At 53.7% G+C, this 21,090-nt stretch overlaps 1 protein-coding gene across 2 annotated transcripts in view; it reads left to right on the top strand.

Annotated features, from left to right (window-relative positions):
- Nucleotides 1-4,221, top strand: part of EFCAB8 (EF-hand calcium binding domain 8) — a 65,157-nt gene extending 60,936 nt beyond the window's left edge. For both annotated transcript variants that reach the window (XM_064572930.1, XM_045885533.3), the window contains exons 23-26: nucleotides 512-644; nucleotides 1,829-2,033; nucleotides 2,119-2,217; nucleotides 3,179-4,221. In XM_064572930.1, the coding sequence (XP_064429000.1) occupies nucleotides 512-644; nucleotides 1,829-2,033; nucleotides 2,119-2,217; nucleotides 3,179-3,589 (848 nt within the window). In that variant the 3' untranslated portion in view covers nucleotides 3,590-4,221. The remainder of the gene's footprint in view (nucleotides 1-511; nucleotides 645-1,828; nucleotides 2,034-2,118; nucleotides 2,218-3,178) is intronic.
- The last annotated feature ends 16,869 nt before the right edge of the window (nucleotides 4,222-21,090 follow it).

Below are 21,090 nucleotides of genomic sequence, written 5' to 3'. Positions count from 1 at the left end.
GGGTCCGGACTGCCGCTTTCGGTAGACTCGGTTTGCTTCTGTCTTCCGTCGTGAAGTCTGTCTCAAGGGTGAAGTTTGTTGTGTTTGCTAAAGGCTTCTTCCTCTAGTGGGACTTTGTCTCCCAACAACCTCATTCTGTCTGTCTAGCCCAACTTCCAGGCCCTCAGTGCCCCTAGTGCTCAGCAAATGTCCTGTGGGAAACACAGCGATGCAGGTGGAACTCCACTAGATTTGATCCATCCTGCCAGCCAGAATGGCTCTCCGAAGCCTATACGGGGGGCAGGATGCTTTGGCCTGTGCACCAAGCATATTCTAGGGCTAGTGTCTGGTTCCTTCAGGTATTTGTTGAGTAGCCGGCATAATGCCTGGCGTGTGGTAAGCATCATGAGGTGCAGGCCGAGGGTAAGGGGTTTCTAGCTGACCCTTGAGGGTGGAGGGTGAAGGGCAGAAGGATCAGAGGAGGGGAGCTAGACCAGTTCTTGTTACTGAGCTGGGTCTGGTTAAATCACAGGGACATTTGGCCTGAGTGTTTGGAAAAGGTTGCAGGATGTTCAGATCGTTGGTGATCTTGAAGTGAGAAAAAGCTCAGAGGAGGAGGCTCACTCTACCGACGCTGCCCAGAAGGCTTTCCGTCCAGAGCTGCAGTGAGTTAGCCCAAGGAGGGGGATGCTGGGAGCCTCCCTGCAGGTCCTGGGCAGCCTCATCTGGGTTGGGTGGTGCTGGGCATCTTTGGGGAGGGCCTTCAGAAAGCCAGAGGCTTGGGACCTGCAGGAAACTTGACTATACGGTGGCATCTATGACCTATGAGCCCAGCTCAGCTGAAAGTTTGAATGGTACAAACCAGCAGAAAATGCAAAAAGGCAAGCCCTTCGATGGGCCCCGGCTCCAGAGCTGGGTCCAGATTAGCCAGGGCTGGCTTCCCTGCCGAGGCCATTTCTATGTGGCTAGAGGTCCCTGGTAGGAGAGTGCCCGGGGCTCTGGTCCTGACCAGACGCTTGTGTTATTTCCCTGATTCATGGGGAAGTCAGGTTGCTGCTTGCAGCTCCTTTCCTCTCCAGGTTCCTCCTCCACCCATGTCCCGCTCTTACTCCTGACCAAGTCTCAGAGAATTTGGGGTCATTCCAAGAAATATTTATTGAGGTCCTGCTGAGTACCAGACTCTGTGCCAGTTCCTAGAGATCACAAACAATCCAGACACAGGTCCTGCCCCAGAGAACTTACAGTCCCCTTGGGGAAACGGACATGCAAACTCATGGCTACTGTTTTATATGGTAAGCGATGGGACTGCTAAGAACAGGAATGGCTCAGAGGACAGTCACCTCATTGGGTGGATCAAGTAAAAAAAGCTTCATAGGAGAAGAGATTTTTTTGGAGTTGGGTCTTGATGTGTAAGTAGGAGTTTTCCAAGCACCCGTACCGTCCTTGGGGCTCCTCTCCTCTTGTTGAGGCATATGTCTCTACAGTCCCGTGTGGGGTTAGCAAACAAGGCAGGGGCAGGGTTTCCCTGGGAGGGAAAGGATGTTTAAATATTTCACAAGGGGCGGCCCAGGTAAGGTCAAGATGGGGTGTCGGGCCTCCATGGAGGGGGGAAGCACAGGGTGGTAGGAAAGGTTGTAGGACTTGTCGGGGGTCAGTTTAATCTGGGCTTTGCTAACATTCCCTGGACACTTGTTTAATGATGGGCCCCGGGCAGTAGGGCCTCAGGGGGGGGATGAGAAGTTTGGGAGAGGATCAGGCCCAGGAGGGAGAAGCCCTCTTGGGGTCCATGGGAAGGCTGCCCCACCTTGTGGTGTGAGGGCATCTTATGAAGGAAAGCCCCTTACATCAGGGAGGAGCGGGCTCTGGCCGAGGCCCTGGTGTACCAGCGGCGGGAGCAGGTGGTGCTCATGGCTCTCCTGAATGGGAAGGCAGACGCTGAGGCTGAGGCGTGGGCTAAGCTGCAGAAGATCACCCAGACGTCCCCGTGGGCTGGGGAGCGCTCCCCGGAAGACATTGAGCGCAGCTGGTGCAAGTGGGAGTCCAAGGGCAAGCAGGTGAGGCTGCGTGGGGGACCCAGGGGCAGAGAGGGGCCCACCATGGTCAGCCCCGAGGCTTCACTCTCGCCCGTGGTGCCCGCAGATGAGCAAAGTTGTGGGAGCAGCCTACAAGCCCAAGGACCGGTCGCGGAGTTCCCGACTCCTGTCCACCCACGTGCAGTATGACTGGATGAAGCACCAGGTGAGGCAGGGCGGGGCTTGCTCCCTGAGATGCTGGTGTGGGAGGCTGGGGAGCCCCTCTCCATTGACAGCCCATCCACAGCCACCCTTGTGCCCACAGGGCCCTCCAGTCGGGGACAGGGGAGCGTCAGTCCCTTAACAGAATGCTGGGCCACAGGCAGCTCTGGGATGAAGCTGGTCTGGCTGGTGTATTTGCCGAGGCCCTGGTTGAGGCCATGGACACAGGTTTTGTCTCTGAGGACACACCTCATCGGGCCTACAGGAGGAGGTTCTCTGTGGGCCTGGTACTTTTGATAGACTTCAAAGAATTTCCCAGAGTCTGTGGCTCTGCGTTTGGTTGTTTGTCTGCCTCCGGTACCGTGGGCCGCTCCAGAGCAGACACAGGGTCTCCTGGTGCCATGTAAGGGATGGAGGGAATGGGAGGGCCCTCTGCGGAAAGAAAAAGGGAGCCGGGGATTTTGCAGGACAGCTATGAGTCCCATCCTGCCTCTTGCCTGGGCAGACTCCAGCCTCCTCCAGAGGCGTCTGCCATTAGCGTTTCCTCCCTCGGTGGTGGGCACTTAAAGCGAGAGAACCCCTCTGTCCTGGGCGGGGAGAGGTCAGTGAGAAGGGGGAGCTGCTCAGCATTCCCGCCTTCTAGAGATGGGCCTCCAAGTGCAGCCTGGTGAGTGCCGACAGGAGAGGTGGGGGCCCCACTCGGGTCCCGCTTGAGGCGTCATTCTAAAGATGAGGACAGTCCCGCGCCGACCACAAAGTGTTGTTGCCAGCCCCAGGAGAAGGGCTAGGTGCCAGGCCTGGCATACAGTGAGCTTGCAGTGCCAGCAGGCTGTGGAGAGAAAAAACCTCTGGAAACTTCTGGAGACTTCTTTTGTCCGGGAAGACCCCAGGGCCCATGCTTCCTGTGAGCCTGCTCTTGGTCCTGAGTGAAACACCCAAACTCCCCTGCTCTGTTTCCCCCCCAGATTTCACCTCAGATCTACCAAAGCCTGCACTTCAACGGACTGTCACCCACCCACACACCTGACCTAGTGCTTCACAACCTTCTAGAGCAGGAGGGCCCGCACAGCCACCTGGCAGCCCATCACAGCCACAAGGACCCGGATCCTGATAGGGACACCAGCTCGTCTGCCACCTCCCTCTCCCTCAGCGACACCCTCACCCTGACAGCCTCAGGCTCCGGGTTCCTGGAGTCTGCCTTGTCCAGCTCCCCGTACCTCCAGGCCTCCCCCTTGGTCCTGTCCCAGGCATCCAGGTACATTGTGCAGAGGTCGGCGACCCCCATGCCTGCTGCCTCATCCGTCGAACGGCTCTCAAGACCTCTGAAGGCCACCCTTCGGTCCTCCACGAAGAAGAGCTACCGCATCCGGTTCTAAGGTGGCCCACCCTCTCTCCAGTTCTCCAGCGCAAGGCCCAGGCCCATGGGCGTCCTGTCTGTCCCTGGCTTATTACCCCTGCTAGACCCAGAAGGTAGAGACTTTCTTCTATTGACCTCCTTCTTTACCAGAGTCCTGGAGAAGAAAATAAATATTTGCAGATATCGGAGTCCCATAGGCCAGGAGGTTGGGTTGTGTGTCCCTTGCCACTTTAGACACCAGGCTGTGTCTGACATTGGGCCACGTCCCCCCCCCACCAGGCCCTGGCTGGATGCAGGGGAGAGTCCCCTCCCCCAGGATACCTGGGGCAGCCGTCTGGCAGGTGAAGCATAGGGCCGGGACCTCGAAGGCTCCGTGGTGATGCGGCTGGTGGGTCACGCCGCTGGGCTGAGCTGTTTGCTTCTGCAACTTGGTTCAGCCTCATGGCTAGCCATCTGGAGGTGGTGGTGGCTGTGTGTCTCCTGCCCTGCTGTGTGTCTGTCCTCCTCTGCCATCAGGCACTCGCCATAGGGAACTCTGCATTTACAAACTGTCTGCCCCTCCTGCAAGGGAGGCCCCGAAGTGTGGTGGAGGGCACCTTGGCCTGGCTCTGTCGCTTTGGACCCAGGTTTTTCTGAGCCAAAGCCCTAGATCCTTCCACTGTGTGCTGCTCTGGGCAGCGTCTTGGGTGGAGAACTCAGGGTGGGTGGGACAGTGGTAAAAGCAGTGGCAGGACCAAGGCCTCTGCCCGGAGTGGGGGGGGGGGGGGGGAGGCTATGGGGGAGGGGTGGGGGGGAATGGGATGTGGCGATTACCAGGCCTCAGGGGATTTTCTTAAAGGCCTCTGCAGAGCCCTTGCCTGGAGGGAGATTCAGGGTCCTTTAGGAGCTGAGATCCTGACTTAGGGGCCATCTGGCTGGACACTAGGGGTCAGGACAGGTCAACCTCCGGTCAACCTTCCACCTGACTCTGCCATTCGGTGAACCCTCCCCCCAGTAGGACCCAGCCCTGCTACAGCAGCATTTTACTGCCTCTGCCCACATGTTTCGGTGTAGGTACACCGCAGGCACTGAAGAAAATTACCGTCGGAGTCTCACCTCCTACCCGGGCAGCAGCTAACTGTGAGCGTTGGTCTCTGGCCATGGGAGGTCGCCGACGGCCCCTCCAGCGGGCAGGTTCCCCTGATGCAGAATCCCAGGCCCAGAAGCACCACCTACAGTGATGTGTCTCTCCTGCTGCTCACACCCAGCCTCTCCTGGCCTGAGCCCTAGATGGGATAGGGGACAGATCATTCTGGAGCATCAGGGTCAGAAAGAGCTTAGAACCCAGACGAGGGACTGGAGGTCAGTGTCACACTGGAGTTGGTGAGTGAGGAAGCTGCGGCTGGTGGCCCAGTGTCCTGTCTTGTGGTCGCCTGTGCTCCCTGAGCCCCAGAGCGCCCCTCCTCACCTCAGGCCCGGCCGCACCAGGCTCTTCCCTGCCTGCTCTCTGCCTTCTGCATCAATGGCCTTAAAAAAGCTACTTATATTTAGCTCTCTTCTGAGTCTAAAAGTAGCACAGGCTGAGGGTAGAAAACTCAAGAAAATAGTGAAAAGCAGAAAAGCCAATAAAACCCATCTGGATCCCATCTCCCAGAGATCACTTTGGTGCATCTTCCTCTAGATGTTTTCCTGTCTTTGCACACACGTATGCGGACCTCATATGCACACGCACTTACACCCTCAGTTCTTGCGCACTCATTCGCTCCTCGTACTTCACACCCACGGCTGTGTCCAGCCCCTCGCTGGGTTGCCTTCTCCAGGATGGACGGCCACTGCCAAGCCGCTCTTGGAGGGCACGTGCATCTGGTTTGCCCCCTAACCATGCACCACCGACAATCCGACAAAGGAACAGACATTAATCTCCAGTGGAACAGAAATGTTTTCCTGGGCCCGGCTGGGCTGAGGAGTCATGGCCCCACGGGCCGACTGAGGGTGGGTGTCCTTCCACCAGGAGATGGGGCACGAGGGCACAGAGGGGAGTGGGGGGGGGGACAGCCTTGTCCTCAGAGAAAAGCCATCATTGGCCTTGTTTTCTGGCATCACTTCCCTATTTCACACTTGTTCAACACTTACTGAGCACCTGCTGTATGCCCGGCACTTCCCTGAGCACTGGGGATGCCAGAATGAAGAACACCCAGCCTTTGCCTCCTGGGGACACAGACCACCCCTCTGCAGTGTGGATGCATCTTCTCCCTGGTTTATCCAACAGATGATCTTACTGAGCACAAGCATTGGGCCCCCAGGGGGAGGCAGGCGGAGCTGGCGGGACAGAGTGCAGATGCAGTGTGGATCAGGAGAAGCCATCTGAAGTGGCTTCCTGGAGGAGGGGCCTTTAGTCCAGAGCCAGCCAGGACCTTTGTGTTTGCTGTCTGCTCTGCCTGAGAAGGGCTTCTGTTGGCTCAAACGGCCTCAGCTTCATCACTCCCCAAATAACCTTTCAGGTGCCTGATCCCCCTGCATGCTCTCTACCCCTGCCCTGCTTTATTCTCACCACAGTATTTCTGTGTCTAGTTCCCACTGTGCCCCTCCCCCCCTCTCCCAGGGCAGGACCATGTCTATCTTGTTCACAGTTCCTATGCCTGACATAGTACTTGGCACATAGCAGGTGTTGGATAACTATTTGTCCAGTAAATACCCATAACTATGAGCGCAAAGTCTCCCTCCCCCAGGAGGTCCTCTGAGATTGACCTCACCCTGGTTTTCCCTCTGGGTCTCCATGTTCTCTATTTGCCAGCCCTGGATGGACTGTGGAGTGTCCCTCCCCAGTGGGGGACTGCAGACCCTGTCTGTGAGCCCCAAGTGGCTGCTTGGAAGGGGCAGAGGACCGGGGGCCTTGAGGTTCCACCTGGTTCTGGTATCTGGGCTTCTTTTAGGATTCTGTGCTGAGTGGATCCTGAGCGGGGTCGGGAAGGGTGGGCAGGTCTTGGATCGGCTGGTGGGAGTGTCATGGGCAACCACAGGGGCAAAGGCCTGGGTGTGGGGCAGTGAGGAGGGTCTGGGAGCTGGGCTAGGGGTCTCATTGCTCCGGAGGCCTGACCAGGGCTGGGTGTTCTGTGGGCTGAGCTCATCGTGGGCACAGCACCATCTGTGTCCTGTGCTTGGGGAGCAGGGTGTTGCCTGCACCCCAGACATGCATCACACCCAGCACGAGTCCAGCACAGCAGTGGGCAGCCTGGGGCCCAGGGAGGGTAGATGCCTGGACCAGGGTCACCTGGGGGCTTTCGTACTGAACAGTGGCGTCTGGCCGTTGTGGCCTGTTTCCTCACCAGCAGAGAGAACGGCCAGGGAAGAAGGCCCCAGGTGGGAATGAATCTGCCTTTTTGGAGGCCAGCGTGGCTGAGGATGGTGAACAGAGGAGGGAGGAGCCGTGGGGAGAGACACTGAGGGGCCCGTCACACGGGGCTTTTTTCTCTTGGGAGCCCTGAGGGCACCTTAATAAAAGGTGCAAAGCACTCAGGGCTGTCTCGAGAAGCTCCGACCGGCTGCCTCGCGGGGACGCACTGCAGAGGCAGGAGTGGTTCTGGGATCCCGGGATGGGGGCGGGCCGGCAGCGGGGGGCCGGGACCAGAGGACTGCAGGCCCTGATGGCCGAGCTAGCCGTGGGCGCCTCTGCCGTGGGCGGGGGAGGAGCTCTGCGCTGCTCACCGCGGGTTTCCTTCGAAACTGTTTCCCCTTTTTATTTCAAGAGCTTTTAAAAACTATCAGATTGGGGCGCCTGGGTGGCTCAGTCATTAAGCGTCTGCCTTTGGCTCAGGTCATGATCCCAGGGTCCTGGGATCGAGCCCCGCATTGGGCTCCCTGCTCGGCGGGAAGCCTGCTTCTCCCTCTCCCATTCCCCCTGCTTGTGTTCCCTCTCACTGTGTCTCTCTCTGTCAAATAAATAAAATCTTTAAAAAAAAAAACAAAAAAAACCAAAAAAACTATCAGATTTCCTCAATTCTCAGACATAATTTCTAAATCGTATTAAACAATTTTAAAAAGGTTTCAGGGATTGGGATGTGTCTCGCATAATTCCATGACTTTTTCCCCCCCGGGCGAGCTGGTGGTCCCTCTCGACGGGAACAGGGCGGTGAGGGCACGCCTGCTGGGGAGGGAGCGCCCCCTGGTGGAGCCAGACCTGCTCGCAGCCCCCAGCCCGGTTCGGAGGGTGGGGAGGGGGTTCCTTCCCCTGGAGAGGAGTTGGGCTTGTTGGGGGGCGGGAACCTCTAGTTCTTCTTGGAGCCCGTTGAGGGGATGTGACAAGGGGGCAAAGAAACTTTCCATTGTACCAGATATTTTACACACATTTTCTCACAAAGTTCCAATGCAGTAGGTCGTCTCTCCCCATTTAACAGACAAGAAAACAGGCTCCCACAGGATGAGTTGCCCAGGGTCACCCATGTCAGCTGGGTTTCCAACCAGGGATTTCAGGTGTTTCTGCCCCATCCGGGCCAAGATGCTCAGGATTTGGGGGTGCTGCATTTGGGTGGGGCATCCCTTGAGCCCTGGAGACAGAAAAGTGGTGGAAAGAGACCCCCACTTCCTGTGGCAGGCAAGGTCAAAGGTCAGGAAAGGGAATGTCCCGTTGCCTCATTGCCCCGCCAGCCATGCTGTTCAAACTCTCCAGTGCACTGGGTGAGCAAGTCACTCACTTTTTCTGAGGGAGCATTTTGTCTGTCCTGCCCTCTAGGCTGGGGCACATACCTTGGTGGGGGGGGGGTTGGGGTTTGTGGGGAGTGGGCTGAAGGGAAGTCTTGGTAGATGGAGACGCTGTCCCATGAGTCATTTCGCTTTGCGAAGGGGGCAGCAGGGCTCTGAGTCCCAAGGCGTGGCTTCTGATTTGAGGAGCTGAGGAGGGAGCCCCCAACCCATCTGGCCCGTCCAGCGTCAGTGTTCTCCTTGCCCACTCAATCACAGTGGAACTGGACGGAAACGCCTTCTTCTCCCAACTTCTCTCAGTTGCTACTTCTTTTTTTTTTTCCTTAAAAGATTTTAAAGATTATATTTATTTGACAGAGAGAGAGAGTACAAGCAGGAGGATTGGCAAGTGGAGGGAGAGGGAGAAGCAGGCTTCCCGCTGAGCAAGGAGCCTGATGTGGGGCTCGATCCCAGGACCCTGGGATCACGACCTGAGCTGAAGGCAGGTGCTTAACGACTGAGCCACCCAGGCGCCCAGAGCTGCTGCTACTTAACATGCAGAATTAAGGAATATTTAAGTCAACTGGGCCCTTTAAATGTTATTTGTTCCCCCAGGGTGAAGGGTGGGCAAATAGGTGGCATGTGTGGAACCCCCTCCCTCCCACCTCTTGCTCTCGGAGGAAGACACTACTGGATCATGCACTTGCTTGCTGAGCCTGCATGTGACTTCAAAATCCTTTCCCAGGCAGCCCCTCCCAATCCATCCCAGTTGGCACTTGAGGTTCAACTCAGTTATCCCGACTGTCCCCCCCCCACCCCAAGGCCAACTTTAGTCTGAAGTCAGTTCATGGGTGCCTCTGTTTAGAGAGACAGGAAGCCAGAAAACAGAGGTTCACCCTATGGCACGGGAACTCAGTCCCCGATGGCACAGGATACAATGCGCCTCTGCTGTGGGAATTCGGTGAGATTATCGCAGTGCCTGGCATGGAAGAGTAGCCAATTTTTATTGAGTAGTTGTTTTGCCCCAGGCACGACCACATTTAACCCTTACGACGATGGGACTCAGAGAAGTTGGGTAACTGGCTAAGGTCACACAGCTAGGAAGTAGCCATATTCCTAAGCAGCCCCCCCCCATTCCCGCCTCTGCAGTAATAATAATGCCTGACAGTTATTGAGCACTTACTATGTGCCAAGCACTGTTCAAAAGACTGTGTCCTAAAGTCTTTACTTTTAATTCTCGCAACAATTCACACAACTGGCTACTGATATTATCCCAACCTGCTAGATAAGGAAACTGAGGCACAGAGAGGCACAGAGAAGTGTCTTGCTGGTTAGTGGTGGGATTGGGATTTGAAGTTGGGAAGAAGGCTGGCTGCAGAGCCTTTTGGTTTTTTTTTTTTCCCCCTTTTGTCTTCTTTTTAAATAGCCTCTGTTTTTCATCAGCATATTATCTCAAGTGTCTCTGAAGGTACTGGAAGCCCAGGAACTGTGAGCTGTTGTTACTGTCACTGTTATTGCAGGCACAAGCCACAGGCTGGGGGAGAGGGGTGCGTGGACGACACAGCCCCTCCACACTGAAAGCAGAATCAGGTGGGTAGGCGGAAGATGGTTCCTCGGCTCGGGGGGAAGGGCTTGGCTTAACGGCTCCTCTGAGTGGCAGAGAAGCGACATCCTTTTTGGAAAAAATTCCATCAAGATAGGGAGAATAAACAGGGATGTGGCGCTGGACCCACGTCAGAGCCGGACCCATGACGGCAGGAAATTGACATGGGGAATGCCACCAGGACATGGTGCCTGCCGACGCCCCTCTGATGTTTGTTGAGAGCTCTGTACCTCTTCACACGGCCCCATGGCTGCAGTCTCGTCTGAGCCTCCGAATAGCGCCTGCTTGCCAGGCAAAATGACTGCTCCATTTTACGGATTAGGAAACTGAGGCTCAGAGAGGAATCTGACTTGTCCAGCGGCACTCTGGCCCCCTGCACGATCTCCACCCCCAGGCTGGAATGCTCACACATCTAATGTGGGGCACAGCTACTCTGGGTTCACGGCCTGGGGTATGCAGAGGCCTGGGCCATTACCTCTGGTGTGACCTGTTAGTATTGCGGCCCCGACAGGGTCTGACTCTTAGGGCCTGACATGTTCGGTGTCCAGACTTCTTGAATCTTTATCCCAGTGGTAGAATCACAGGAAGAAAGGGCCCAAGGAGGTCTGGCTTCATGTCCATTTTTGCCAGTCATGCTGGGTGTCCTCAGACAGGCTCTGTGCCTCTCTTAGCTTCTCTGTTTACCACGTGGGGCTTGAATTAGATTCGTGTTTCTCAAAGTGAGGACCTTGAACCATCTATTGTAAGTGAGATGATTTTAGGTGGATATGCGGTTAAATAACAGAGGTACAGTTAGAACAAATATTTTGTTTTTAGTTCTCTCATTTATAAGATTTGCACAGAATTGGTTTTTCTTTTCTTTTTTATTAAGTTTTTAATTTTAATTCCAGTATAGTTAACATACAGTGTTCTATTAGTTTCAGGTCTACAATGTAGTGATTCTGTCCTTCTCTACATGTCTCAGTGCTCATCATGATAAGTGTACTCTTAATCCCCTTCACCTGTTTCTCCCATCCCCCCACCCACCACCCCTCTGGTGATCACCAGTTTGTTCTCTAGAGTTAAGAGTCTGTTTCTTGGTTTGTCTTTCTCTCCTTTTTTTTTTTCCTTTGCTTGCATTTGTTTTCTTTCTTCAATTTCACATATGAGTGAAATCAAACGGTATTTGTCTTTCTCTGACAGACTTATTTCACTTAGCATTCTATTCTCCAGATCCATCCATGTTGTTGCAAATAGCAAGATTTCCTTCTTTTTATGGTGAATAATATTTCATTTATATAGATACCACATCTTTTTTAAAAATAATTTATCTTTTTTTTTGAAGTTTATTTATTTATTTTTAGCAGTGTCTACACTAAATGTAGGGCTCGAACTCACGACCCCAAGATCAAGAGTCACATGCTTTTCTGACTGAGCCATCCAGGTGCCCCAATACCACATCTTCTTTATTCGTTCATCTATTGATGGACACTTGGGCTGCTTCCATAATCTGGCTATTTTAAATAATGCTACAGTAAACATAGGGGTGCATGTATCCCTTTGAATTAGTGGATTTTTTTGGGGGGGTAAATACCTAGTAGTGCAATTACTGGATCCTAGGGTAGTTCTATTTTTAACTTTTTGAGGAACTTCCATACTGTTCTCCATAGTGGCTGCACCAGTTTGCATTCCTACCGACAGCATATGAGGGTCTCCTTTCTCTACATCCTCACTAACACTTGTCATTTCTTATGTTTTTGATTTTAGCCATTATGACACGTGTGAAGTAATATCTCATCGTAGTTTTGATTTTCATTTCCCTGATAATGAATGATGTTGAACATTTCTTTATGTGTCTATTGGCCATCTGTATGTCTTCTTTGGAGAAATGTATGTTCATGTCTTCTGCCCATTTTTTTAATTGGATTATTCATTTTTGGGGTGTTGAGTTGTATACATTCTTTATATCTTTTGGATACTAACCCTTTATCGGATATGTCATTTGCAAACATCTCCCATTTATCTTTTAGTTTTGTTGATTGTTTCCTTTGCTCTACAGAAGCTTTTATTTTGATGTAGTCCCAACAGTTTATTTTTGTTTCTATTTCCCTTGCCTCAGGAGACAGATCTAGAAAGATATTGCTATGGCCAATGTCAGACACATTACTGCCTGTGCTTTCTTCTAGGATTTTTATGGTTTCTGGTCTCACATTTAGGTTATTTAATCTATTTTGAGTTTATTTTTGTGTGTGGCATAAGAAAGTGGTCCAGTTTCATTCTTTTGCATGTTGCTGTCCAGTTTTTTCCCAACACCATTTGTTGAAGAGACTGTCTTTTTCCCATTGCATATTCTTGCCTCCTTTGTCAAAGATTAATTGACCATGTAAGTATGACTTTATTTCTGTACTATTCTGTTCCATTGACCTATGTGTCTATTTTTATGCCTTTGTAATATAACTTATAATTCCAGAAGTCCAGAATTCTGATATCTCTAGACTCCCTGGCAGGAGATAGGGTGCCTGGCCCTGGCTGGTGAAAGGGCAGGACGTGGGTTTGCACCAGGAGATCCTGGGCCCTGGAAGACAGTGGCATTGACTTTTCCCCAACAGTACCCTGACTGTGACTCACTTAAGAAGGTTATCTTCAGGATGTTCCCTGCCTTGGTAAGTGGGTCCTGGGGCTCTACCTGGAGGTTGGGGAAGAGGTGAAAGGTTTGTGGGAGTCTAGAGGGTGAGATAGTGGTGGCAGAGGGAGTCCCAAGTGCGGGGGAATCCCAGGAAGAGACATCATTAGGGAAGAAAAACTCACCTGGTCTTCTTGACTGAGCATATTACTTGGACTCTGCCTTCATGGGTATTTTTATGCTCCCTATTTTTCAGATGAGGAAACTGAGTCTCTGAGGAGTTCTGTGGGTTTTGTCTGGCTCTCTAAGGCATGAGAGGTGCTGGGCGTGAGGGAGAGGAATGCAGCGTCCCAGGATTGAGTTGGTGTTCCATAGAATGTGGGCTGCAGAGCTGGACCAACTAAGGTTCAGCTCTTTTCTTCTCTACTCATTCCTGGTGTGAGTCTGGGCAAGTGTCTAAACCTCTCAGAGCCTCAGTTTCTATCTTTTTTTTAAAAAAAATTTTTTAAATTTATTTATTCATGAAAGTCAGAGAGAGAGAGAGAGAGGCAGAGGCAGAGGGAGAGAAGCAGGCTCCCCGCTTAGCAGGGAGTCCGATACCGGACTCGATCCCAGGACCCTGGGATCATGACCTGAGCCGAAGGCAGACGCTTAACCATCTGAGCCACCCAGGCGCCCCGCCTCAGTTTCTATCTTTCTAAAATGGGATTCATGATTGGTGGTCGAATTCCCTAGAGGGAAAGGGACAGGGCTTGGCAAGAGAAGCTCTGGATTCTCACAGAACTTGAAGTTGGCGGTGGGTGGACCTCAGTGCCCTTTGTGCCCGCGGGTGGGCATCTTGGCGCTAAAGCAGATGCTGTAGGAGGAGAGCCGGTGGATTATGAAGATATGCGCCCTTGGGAAGCTACTGCTGAGTGGCCAATGGCTCACCATTCGTCTGCTCGGACTCCAGGTGGTAAGGGCTGCACAGGGGCACCCTGTCTTCCTGCTCCTTCCCTCCCCAGCCCTGCTTCGGTGGCCCTTAGGAAAGGGCTGCTGGGCTCTTCCCCAGGGTGGCCCTTAGGAAAGGGCTGCAGGGCTCTTCCCCAGTGCCGTGTGAGTGACAGAGCTGCAGAGGGCAGGAGGGAGCTGCACATCTGGGCAGATCTCAGGAAACCCACAGAAAGTGGGGGCTGGGGGGGTTCACCTCAGAGCCTCTCTTTGCCTTGCCCCACCCTCTCTTGCAGGACCTGGTCCTCCAAGCCATGTGTATGGTTTATGGGTGCAAATTCATGGTCACCAGGGACATGTCAGTTTCCAGACCTACCTCCTGCTTTGCCCTTTTCTTGCCCGAGTCCCGGGAAGCTGGGACTTATGAGGAGCCACATGCCCTTCCGAACCTGCTGAGAAAGGGGGATCCCACTGCAGGGTATCAACACCTTAGGAATGCAGGGGCCCATCCTGATGCCACTCACAGGGTTTTATTGGGGTGGGGGGTTGGGCTTTGTGTCCTTCTGTGGCTTAGGCAGGTGACAGGCTTGCCATTTCACAGTGACAGCATCTCATCATTGTCAAGACCTGGGCAGGGCAGCCGGGTTCCACCAGCACCAACATCCCACCTTTGCAGGCTGCCTGGTGCCAGGGATCCTTCTGGCTCGTGTCCTCGGTACGGAACTGGTGGTGTCACCATGAAGATTATCCAAGTGAGCCCCCCGGGCATGGGTGCCCGCTGACTCCCCGCCTGCTTGCGTGCAGGAGCTCGGGGCTGGCCTGGGGCCCCGGCCTGCGGCACCTCGGTTCTCCTGGGTGAGAAGCACTCTGTGTCTCCAAAGGCCCTTCATACCTCTCCTCAGGGGAGGCCAAAGGGCAGGAAGCGGCATGCCCGTCTGCAGGTGTGGTGACTGAGGCCCAGAGAGGGACGTGGCTGGACCCCAGGCTTCCCACTCTCCAGACCTCGTCTCCCTCTTGTCCATTCGCGGTGCGAGCCCCTGTTCTCCGGGGAATGCTACTGGCGTGACCCTGACCCTAGACTTGGTCATGGCCCTCAAGTGAGTGTCCCCTTGAGACTTGCCCATCCTTCGTGGGCCTCATGCGACATCCGTGCTCTATTACAAGTAAATGCCCCGAGTTGTTCCCTGATTCCCAGAATGGGAGGCTGGGCTGTCCCCAGGGCAGGGCAGTTCAGGGCGTCAGCCCCACTCCCATGGGAGGTTCACTCCTCCCACTTTGTTTCCGGAGCCCCTGCTGTGCGCGAGGCTCCAGGGACACGGCGGGGAGAAGATGAACAGGCGTCCCACGCAGCAAACAAGGGAGAATAGTAAAAATGATCAAATAATGTAGAAGCCAATAAAACAGGGGCTGGGAAAGACACGTGCGGTGGGAGGGGACAGAGAGTTCATCTGGGCCCGTGATCGGGGCAGCAACCTGCAGGCCCCAGGAGCCAGCTGGTGGACGTTCCGGGGAAGAACCTTCCAGGCGGGGCACCGCTGACACACTGCTGTGCTGTGGGAGTGAGGCCAGCAGCAGGCGGCAGCAAGAGGCTGATGCCGAGTGGGCCGGAGGGGCGAGGGGGGCAGCCGGGGCGGTAGGGCCTCGCGGATCAGGAAAAGGAGGGGATTCCAAGTAGGAGGGGCTGGTAGCCGCATCTGGTCAGATTGGAGCAGAGCCACGGAGGAGGCTGCTAGGAGCAGCCAAGGTGGAGCCACTGTGCGGAGAGTGGGGGGTATTCGGGAGCTGGAGGCGGGTGGTACCCATGGGTCGGAGTGAAGGGTGGGGCAGGGAGGCGTCTCCCCCCCCATCCCTGGTGTTTGTCCTGAGACCCTGTGCACTGCAAGCCCCACCGAACTCTCAGATAGGTAGGCGGTCTTTCCCCCATTTTAGAGAAGAGAGTAGAGGCTCAGAGAGGGATAGTGACTTGCCAAGGACACCCAGCACAGAAGCCAGAGTGGGATTTGCACCCAGGCCAGGCCGACCCATGCTCCCATGGCACTCCTGGGTGCCTTCCTGGTTCTGCTGGCTAGGTGGCCATGGGCCAGTGGCTAAATCTCTTTGAAACTCAACTGGAAAGTGAGGCAGCCCCTCCTGGTGATTCAAGTAAGAAATGCCAATATCCCAATAGGTGGTACTTGACAGGCAGTCCAGGGCGAGGACCCCTCAGGGAGGAGGAGGAAGGAACCCCCTCTAAAACCAGGGGTGAGAATCCACAGAGTTCTGGGCTCCCGAGTAAACCCACCTCACCTGGGCTTGCACACCGCCTAGGACAGGGGGATCAGGCCCTCAGAGTTGGACTGTTAGAAAGTCCTTCCTTGGGGGATCCATTTCTACCTCCTGCTCTGACCCAGCTCAGCCCCGGAGGGCGACGGGGGGTGGGGTGCTCCCTTAGTTTCACACAGGCGGCAGGAGAGACCTCGCCATGCCGGGTGTTGGGGGCCCCAGCACTGCTTGCCTCACCCTCCCTGTGGACCCACAGCCTTGGACCCCCTACCCCTACCATCCCTCCTTTCCCAGCCACCAGCAGCGACTCCAGAGCCAGACAGCCAGCCTTGAACTTGAACTCCAGCTCTGCAGTTCCCCATATGGGACCATATGGGGGCCACTTCTCCCTCAATTCCTCCCATTGTACGTCCCTCATGCGGCTGGTGGGAGAAGTGGATGTGGGGGTATGCAGCAAGCGCCCAGCTCCAGGCCCCGCGGGGCAGCCCTCCGTGGAGTGTGCTTGTTACTTGTCATTTGTATGTCTCACCCACCCTTGCAAAGCGCAGGGTCTCGGAGCCTCCTGGGATGACACCAGGCATATCTGTGCTAATTGGAAAGGACTATTTGGGAACTGCTGTCCTGTCCCAGGGAGCCTACTGGAGGTCAGGCCATCACTTGGGCACATGGCTGGCTGGTGGCATTGATGGTAGATAAGCTGGCAAGGAAAGAAAGGAGAGGTCACTGGGGAGCTTTGCTATTCTGAGTCCTGGCGAGGGACCAGGCCTCCCCCTCCTCCCCTTTCCCACCTCAGACCCACTGCAAAAGCCGAGGGCTCAGCGGACTCAGGGCTGTGTGTTGAGGGGCAGAAGCTCCCTGGATCTGGGGCAGGAGGCTGGCCTAGCCCCTCCTTCCCCTGGTCAGATCCCTCCTGGAGCCCAGCCCCGGGGAACCACCCCTGAGAACTGAACAGAGCTGGAGGTGTTTTGCCACCATGAGGATTGAGCAACTTCTGTGTGTCCATAGACCAGGAAGGTGAAGGGATTCTGGGGGCCCCAGAGTCTAGGCCAGCCTTCCAGGCCACCCAGAGCTTCCCATAAGCCCTTGGGCCCCATGGGTGGGAAGAGGGGTAGATGGGGGTGCCTCCTTCTAGGTGCCCCGCCTGTGACCATGATCTATGGTGACTAGCAGCATCGGCTCCTCCTTTCTGGACCTAAGTCATCCCCAGGGCCCTGGGAGGGTGACAGTGACCTGGAAAATGGCCATTGTGGGATTTCCCACTGGCCTGCCCGCATGGGGGCTTGAAGCTGGATTTGACTCGAGGAAATAACATGGTACTTCGCTCACTCTGTATGTGAGGGGTTCATACCCATCACCACAGTCAACAAGGATCTCTCACATCAGCGGTTTGGGGGCCTCAGTCCACCACTGGCTGGGAGGAGGTGAGGACTAGCATCTCCTGGGTGCATATGGGGAAATGGAGACTTACTTCCTCTAGGTCACACAGTGAGGGAGCACCAGGCAGGGGTGGGGTCCAGGGCTTTGTCTTATCACTGGTCTGGGGGTCTCTGAGTCTCAGAGAGGCCGAGGCCCCTCCCATCTGCCCTACCTAGCCTGGTGTCCAGGGATTAGTAGGATTGGCTCAAATCCTGGGGCTTGAGCTAGGCTTATCAGAGGCGCCACTCCAGGGCCTTAGGGGTGGTTTGGCCCTCGGTACCTCCGTTCCGCCTTGGTCGCTGCAGAGAGCTTACTCCCACCTTGGCCGGCCGCCCACTTCCCTGCTCCAGTCTCGTGGGTGGGCCGAGGGGTGGGCAGGCAGCCAGCCTTGTGCATTGTGCACCGGGGTGTGGGGTGGGGGGGACGGAGGCCTAGAGGTAGCCTTTGTTCTCCTGCAGGATGCTGCCACAGCAGGGAGCCCTCCCAAGGGAGGAAAAGCCCCTGACCTCCTGCTGGGCTGAATAGGTTTCTGTCGTGGGTCTTGGATGAGACTGGGTCCCTCTTGGGGCCTGTCTCCTTATCTGTGCAGAGGACCGTTCGTTGTGGCCTGTACCCCCAACCCAGGGCCTATTGACCTTGGAGGATGGACTGTGAGGCAAGTGAAGGGGAGCCCCACGGTGAATGAGGGGAAGCCTGGTCATCCAGGCAGGGGCTGAGCGAACGAAGAACGAAACGCCCCAGGGATTGGACGCCCTATCTGTGCCGGCTGTGTGACTGTCTCCGGGGGCCTGGGCGGGATGAGGAGGTCAGGCTGCTCTCAGGGTCCAGCTGGGACAAAACCCAGGATTCCTGCCCTCTACTCATGGTTCCACAGTCAGTCCACCTGAACCTGCTGGAATTTGAAATGACTGTGGGAAGGTTGAAGGGAGAGCAAGCCCCCAGGGGCCTGCGGGGTGGGCTAACGTCGCAGCTCCGCTACAGCCCACTGTGTGAGCTCAGGAAGTCTCTCTGCCTCTCCCATGCCCGTCCCCTCATCTGTGGGGATGCCGTGGGGATGAGATGAGGTGGTGGCGATGAACACACTTGTGAATTACGGAATGCTTGTGGGTGACAGGAGCGTGCGTCTAGAACACTGGGGAGGATTTACTTGAGTCCTCCAGAGGGTGGGGACCATGGAGGGAAAAGTGCCCCATGAGTGTCAAAGCAGGGGTTTCCTCCACAGCTGCTCTAACCACAGAAAAACGTCACTGAGGGCGAAGATCCCATTTACAATCGCCCTACCACTGGTAAGAGATCCGGGATTAAATCTGATAGAAAAGTGCAGAATGTATATGAAGAGAGCAATGACACTCTACTGAAGCTGTTGAAGGAAAACTTGAAGACACAGAGAAAAGACTCCATGTTCCAGGAAGAGAAGAACTGACGTGGCCAAGAGATTTATTCTTCATACATGAATCCATAAAGCCACTGCAAGTCCAACTGTTAAAAAATGCAGCTTGGTTGACACAAGCGGATGGGAAAGTTTGCCTGGCACAGAGAAAGTGTATGGGAAGCAGAAATAAAGAGCGGGGTGCTTCCCACGGCACCCACCAACACATGCTCCAAAGCTAGAGTAACTCGAAGGATATGGTGTTGGTGCAGGATGAGGCAGGGGGCTCAGTGAAGTGAGAAAGAGACCAGAAGCTGTGTGTTGACCCTGTTTCCAAGCTACAGAGGAAAGATGGTCTATTCAATAATGGTACTGTACTGGGGCCTTTGGGTAGTCACTTAATAAAAATTAAACTAGATCCCTACCTCACACCATGCACAAAAATAAATTCCAGATGCATTAAAGAGCTTTTATGCATCTGAAGCCTGTGTGTGTGCACTAAAGAGCATATCCATCACCTATCACATATCTATCTATTCTTATATTTGTAACACGTATATAGATATGTAGATATAATAAAATCAGTAGAAATGTAGGAGCATATTGCTATAATCTTGGAACTGGGCAGGTCCTTCCTGAAATGCATACAACTTAGAATCTATAAAAGATGATTTAACTACATAAAGTTTTCAAAAATATCTGCTGAACAAAATACATGTTCAACAAAGTTAAAAGACAAATTACTGGAAGAAAACATGTAGAACGACTGAGTGAGGCTGGGAGGGGATTTGGGGGAAGAAGTGGGGTGTCTATGGCTCTGCTTTTCATCAAATCTCAGTACGGTGCGGCTTTTTAATTACAAGAATGGTTCTCACAAAATCTACGGAAATAGTGCTGGGTTGGCTACCAGGTCCACTGATTGCGGATAGCAGCCCGGGGGATGGCAGGAGTACGAGGTGACCACTTGAAGGCCATCCCACAGTGGAGACCATGGGAGGGCAGGTCCTGGGGCCAGGTGCTGGTGAGGAGCCTGGCGGATGGCCAGAGGGACGGATTCTGCAAGAGGACAGGTGCCAGTCCAGGGCGCCCTCCCAGGAGACTAACATATTTCTGATTTATCCATCCTAATGCCTAGCTGGACCCTTACCAGCCTCTGTACCTGCCTGCCCCTTCCTGTATGAATCCCCTCCTTTGTAGGCTCCATTCCCTGGGGTCTTTCCAGCTTGGCCAGCCTGTCCCCGCCTCTGGGGCCCTGCTTAGGGGCAATGTTCCCCCCCCACCCCAGGACTGGGCCTCCTATCATCTGCCTGGGGATGAGGTTGACAATCACCTTGGTGATCATTTATCTAGCACCTACTATGTGCCACGTTCTGTGCTGAGAGCTCTGTGGATGGAGTCAGGGTAGATACCGACACTGGATACTGTTTCTAGCACTTCCATAAGCTCTTGAGTAAATACTAAACAGGTGGGACTCAGCTAAGGGCACAGATTATGCATGCAAAATGAGCGACTGCTTTAGGGAAGAGAAACTTCAAAAAATTTACATCTGCCTTTCTAATAGTACACACAGTAATGATGGAATGTGCTATCGTAATTTATAGGATTTTCTTACATTTCTAAAGTATCCCAAACTGTCTCCATGAAAGGATTTAAGGTATTTTATCGCTTTTTTTTTTTTGCAAATTTTTATTGTGGTAAAATACATATAACATAAAATTTACCATCTTAACTATTTTAAAGTTTGCAGTTCAGTGGTATTAACTATATTCATAATCATGTGCAACCATCACCACCCGCCATCTCCATAGCTCGTTCCTTTTTGTAGAACTGAAACTGTCCATAATTAAACCTTTAGCTCCCCATTCTCCCCTGCCCCCAGCCCTTGGTAACAAGTCTACTTCCTGTCTCGAATTTGGCCACCCTCAGTAGCTCATATAAGTGGAATCATACCGTGTTTGTCTTTCTGTGACTGCCTTATTTCATTTAGCATAATGTCCTCCAGGTTCATCCATGTTGGAGCCAATTGCAGAATTTCCTTCCTTTTCCAACTGAACAATATTCCATTGTGTGTCCATGTCATATTTTGTTTGTTTGTTCACCTGTTGTCAGACACGCGGGTTGCTTCCATGTTCTAGCTATTGCTTTCAGTTCTTGTAGGCATGTACCCAGATGTGGGATTGCTGGATTGGACTGCAATTCTAGTTTTAATATTTTGAGGAACCACCATGCTATTTTCCACTGTGGCTCTGTCATTTTACGTGCCCACCAGCAGTGCACAGGGTTCTGATTTCTCCACCTCCTCATCAACTCTTATTTTGATTTTTTTATAGTAGCCATCCTAATGGGTGTGAGGAGGTATCTCACTGGAGTTTTGATTTGCTTTTCTCTAATGATTAGTGATCTTCACTGTGCTTACTGGCCATTTGTATATTTCTTTTTCTTAAATGTATTTGGCAACCACAGTTTGTTTTAAAAGATTCTATTGATTTGAAATAGAGAGAGAGGGCATGAGAGAGGGGCAGAGGGAGAGGGAGAAGCAGGCTCTCCACTGAGCAGGGAGCCCGACGTGGGGCTCGATCCCAGGACGCTGGGATCACGACCTGAGCCGAAGGCAGACGCTTAATGGACTGAGTGACCCAGGCGCCCCCATTTGTATATTTCTTAAGAGAAATGTCTATTCAA

The sequence above is a fragment of the Mirounga angustirostris genome, unplaced genomic scaffold (assembly GCF_029215605.1).
Source record: "Mirounga angustirostris isolate CCGP_5_RB_7025 unplaced genomic scaffold, mMirAng1.0.hap1 SCAF_10, whole genome shotgun sequence".
Taxonomy (NCBI): domain Eukaryota; kingdom Metazoa; phylum Chordata; class Mammalia; order Carnivora; family Phocidae; genus Mirounga; species Mirounga angustirostris.
The sequence above is the reverse complement of the archived record's forward strand: the minus strand, read 5'-3'. Positions and strand labels throughout refer to the sequence as shown.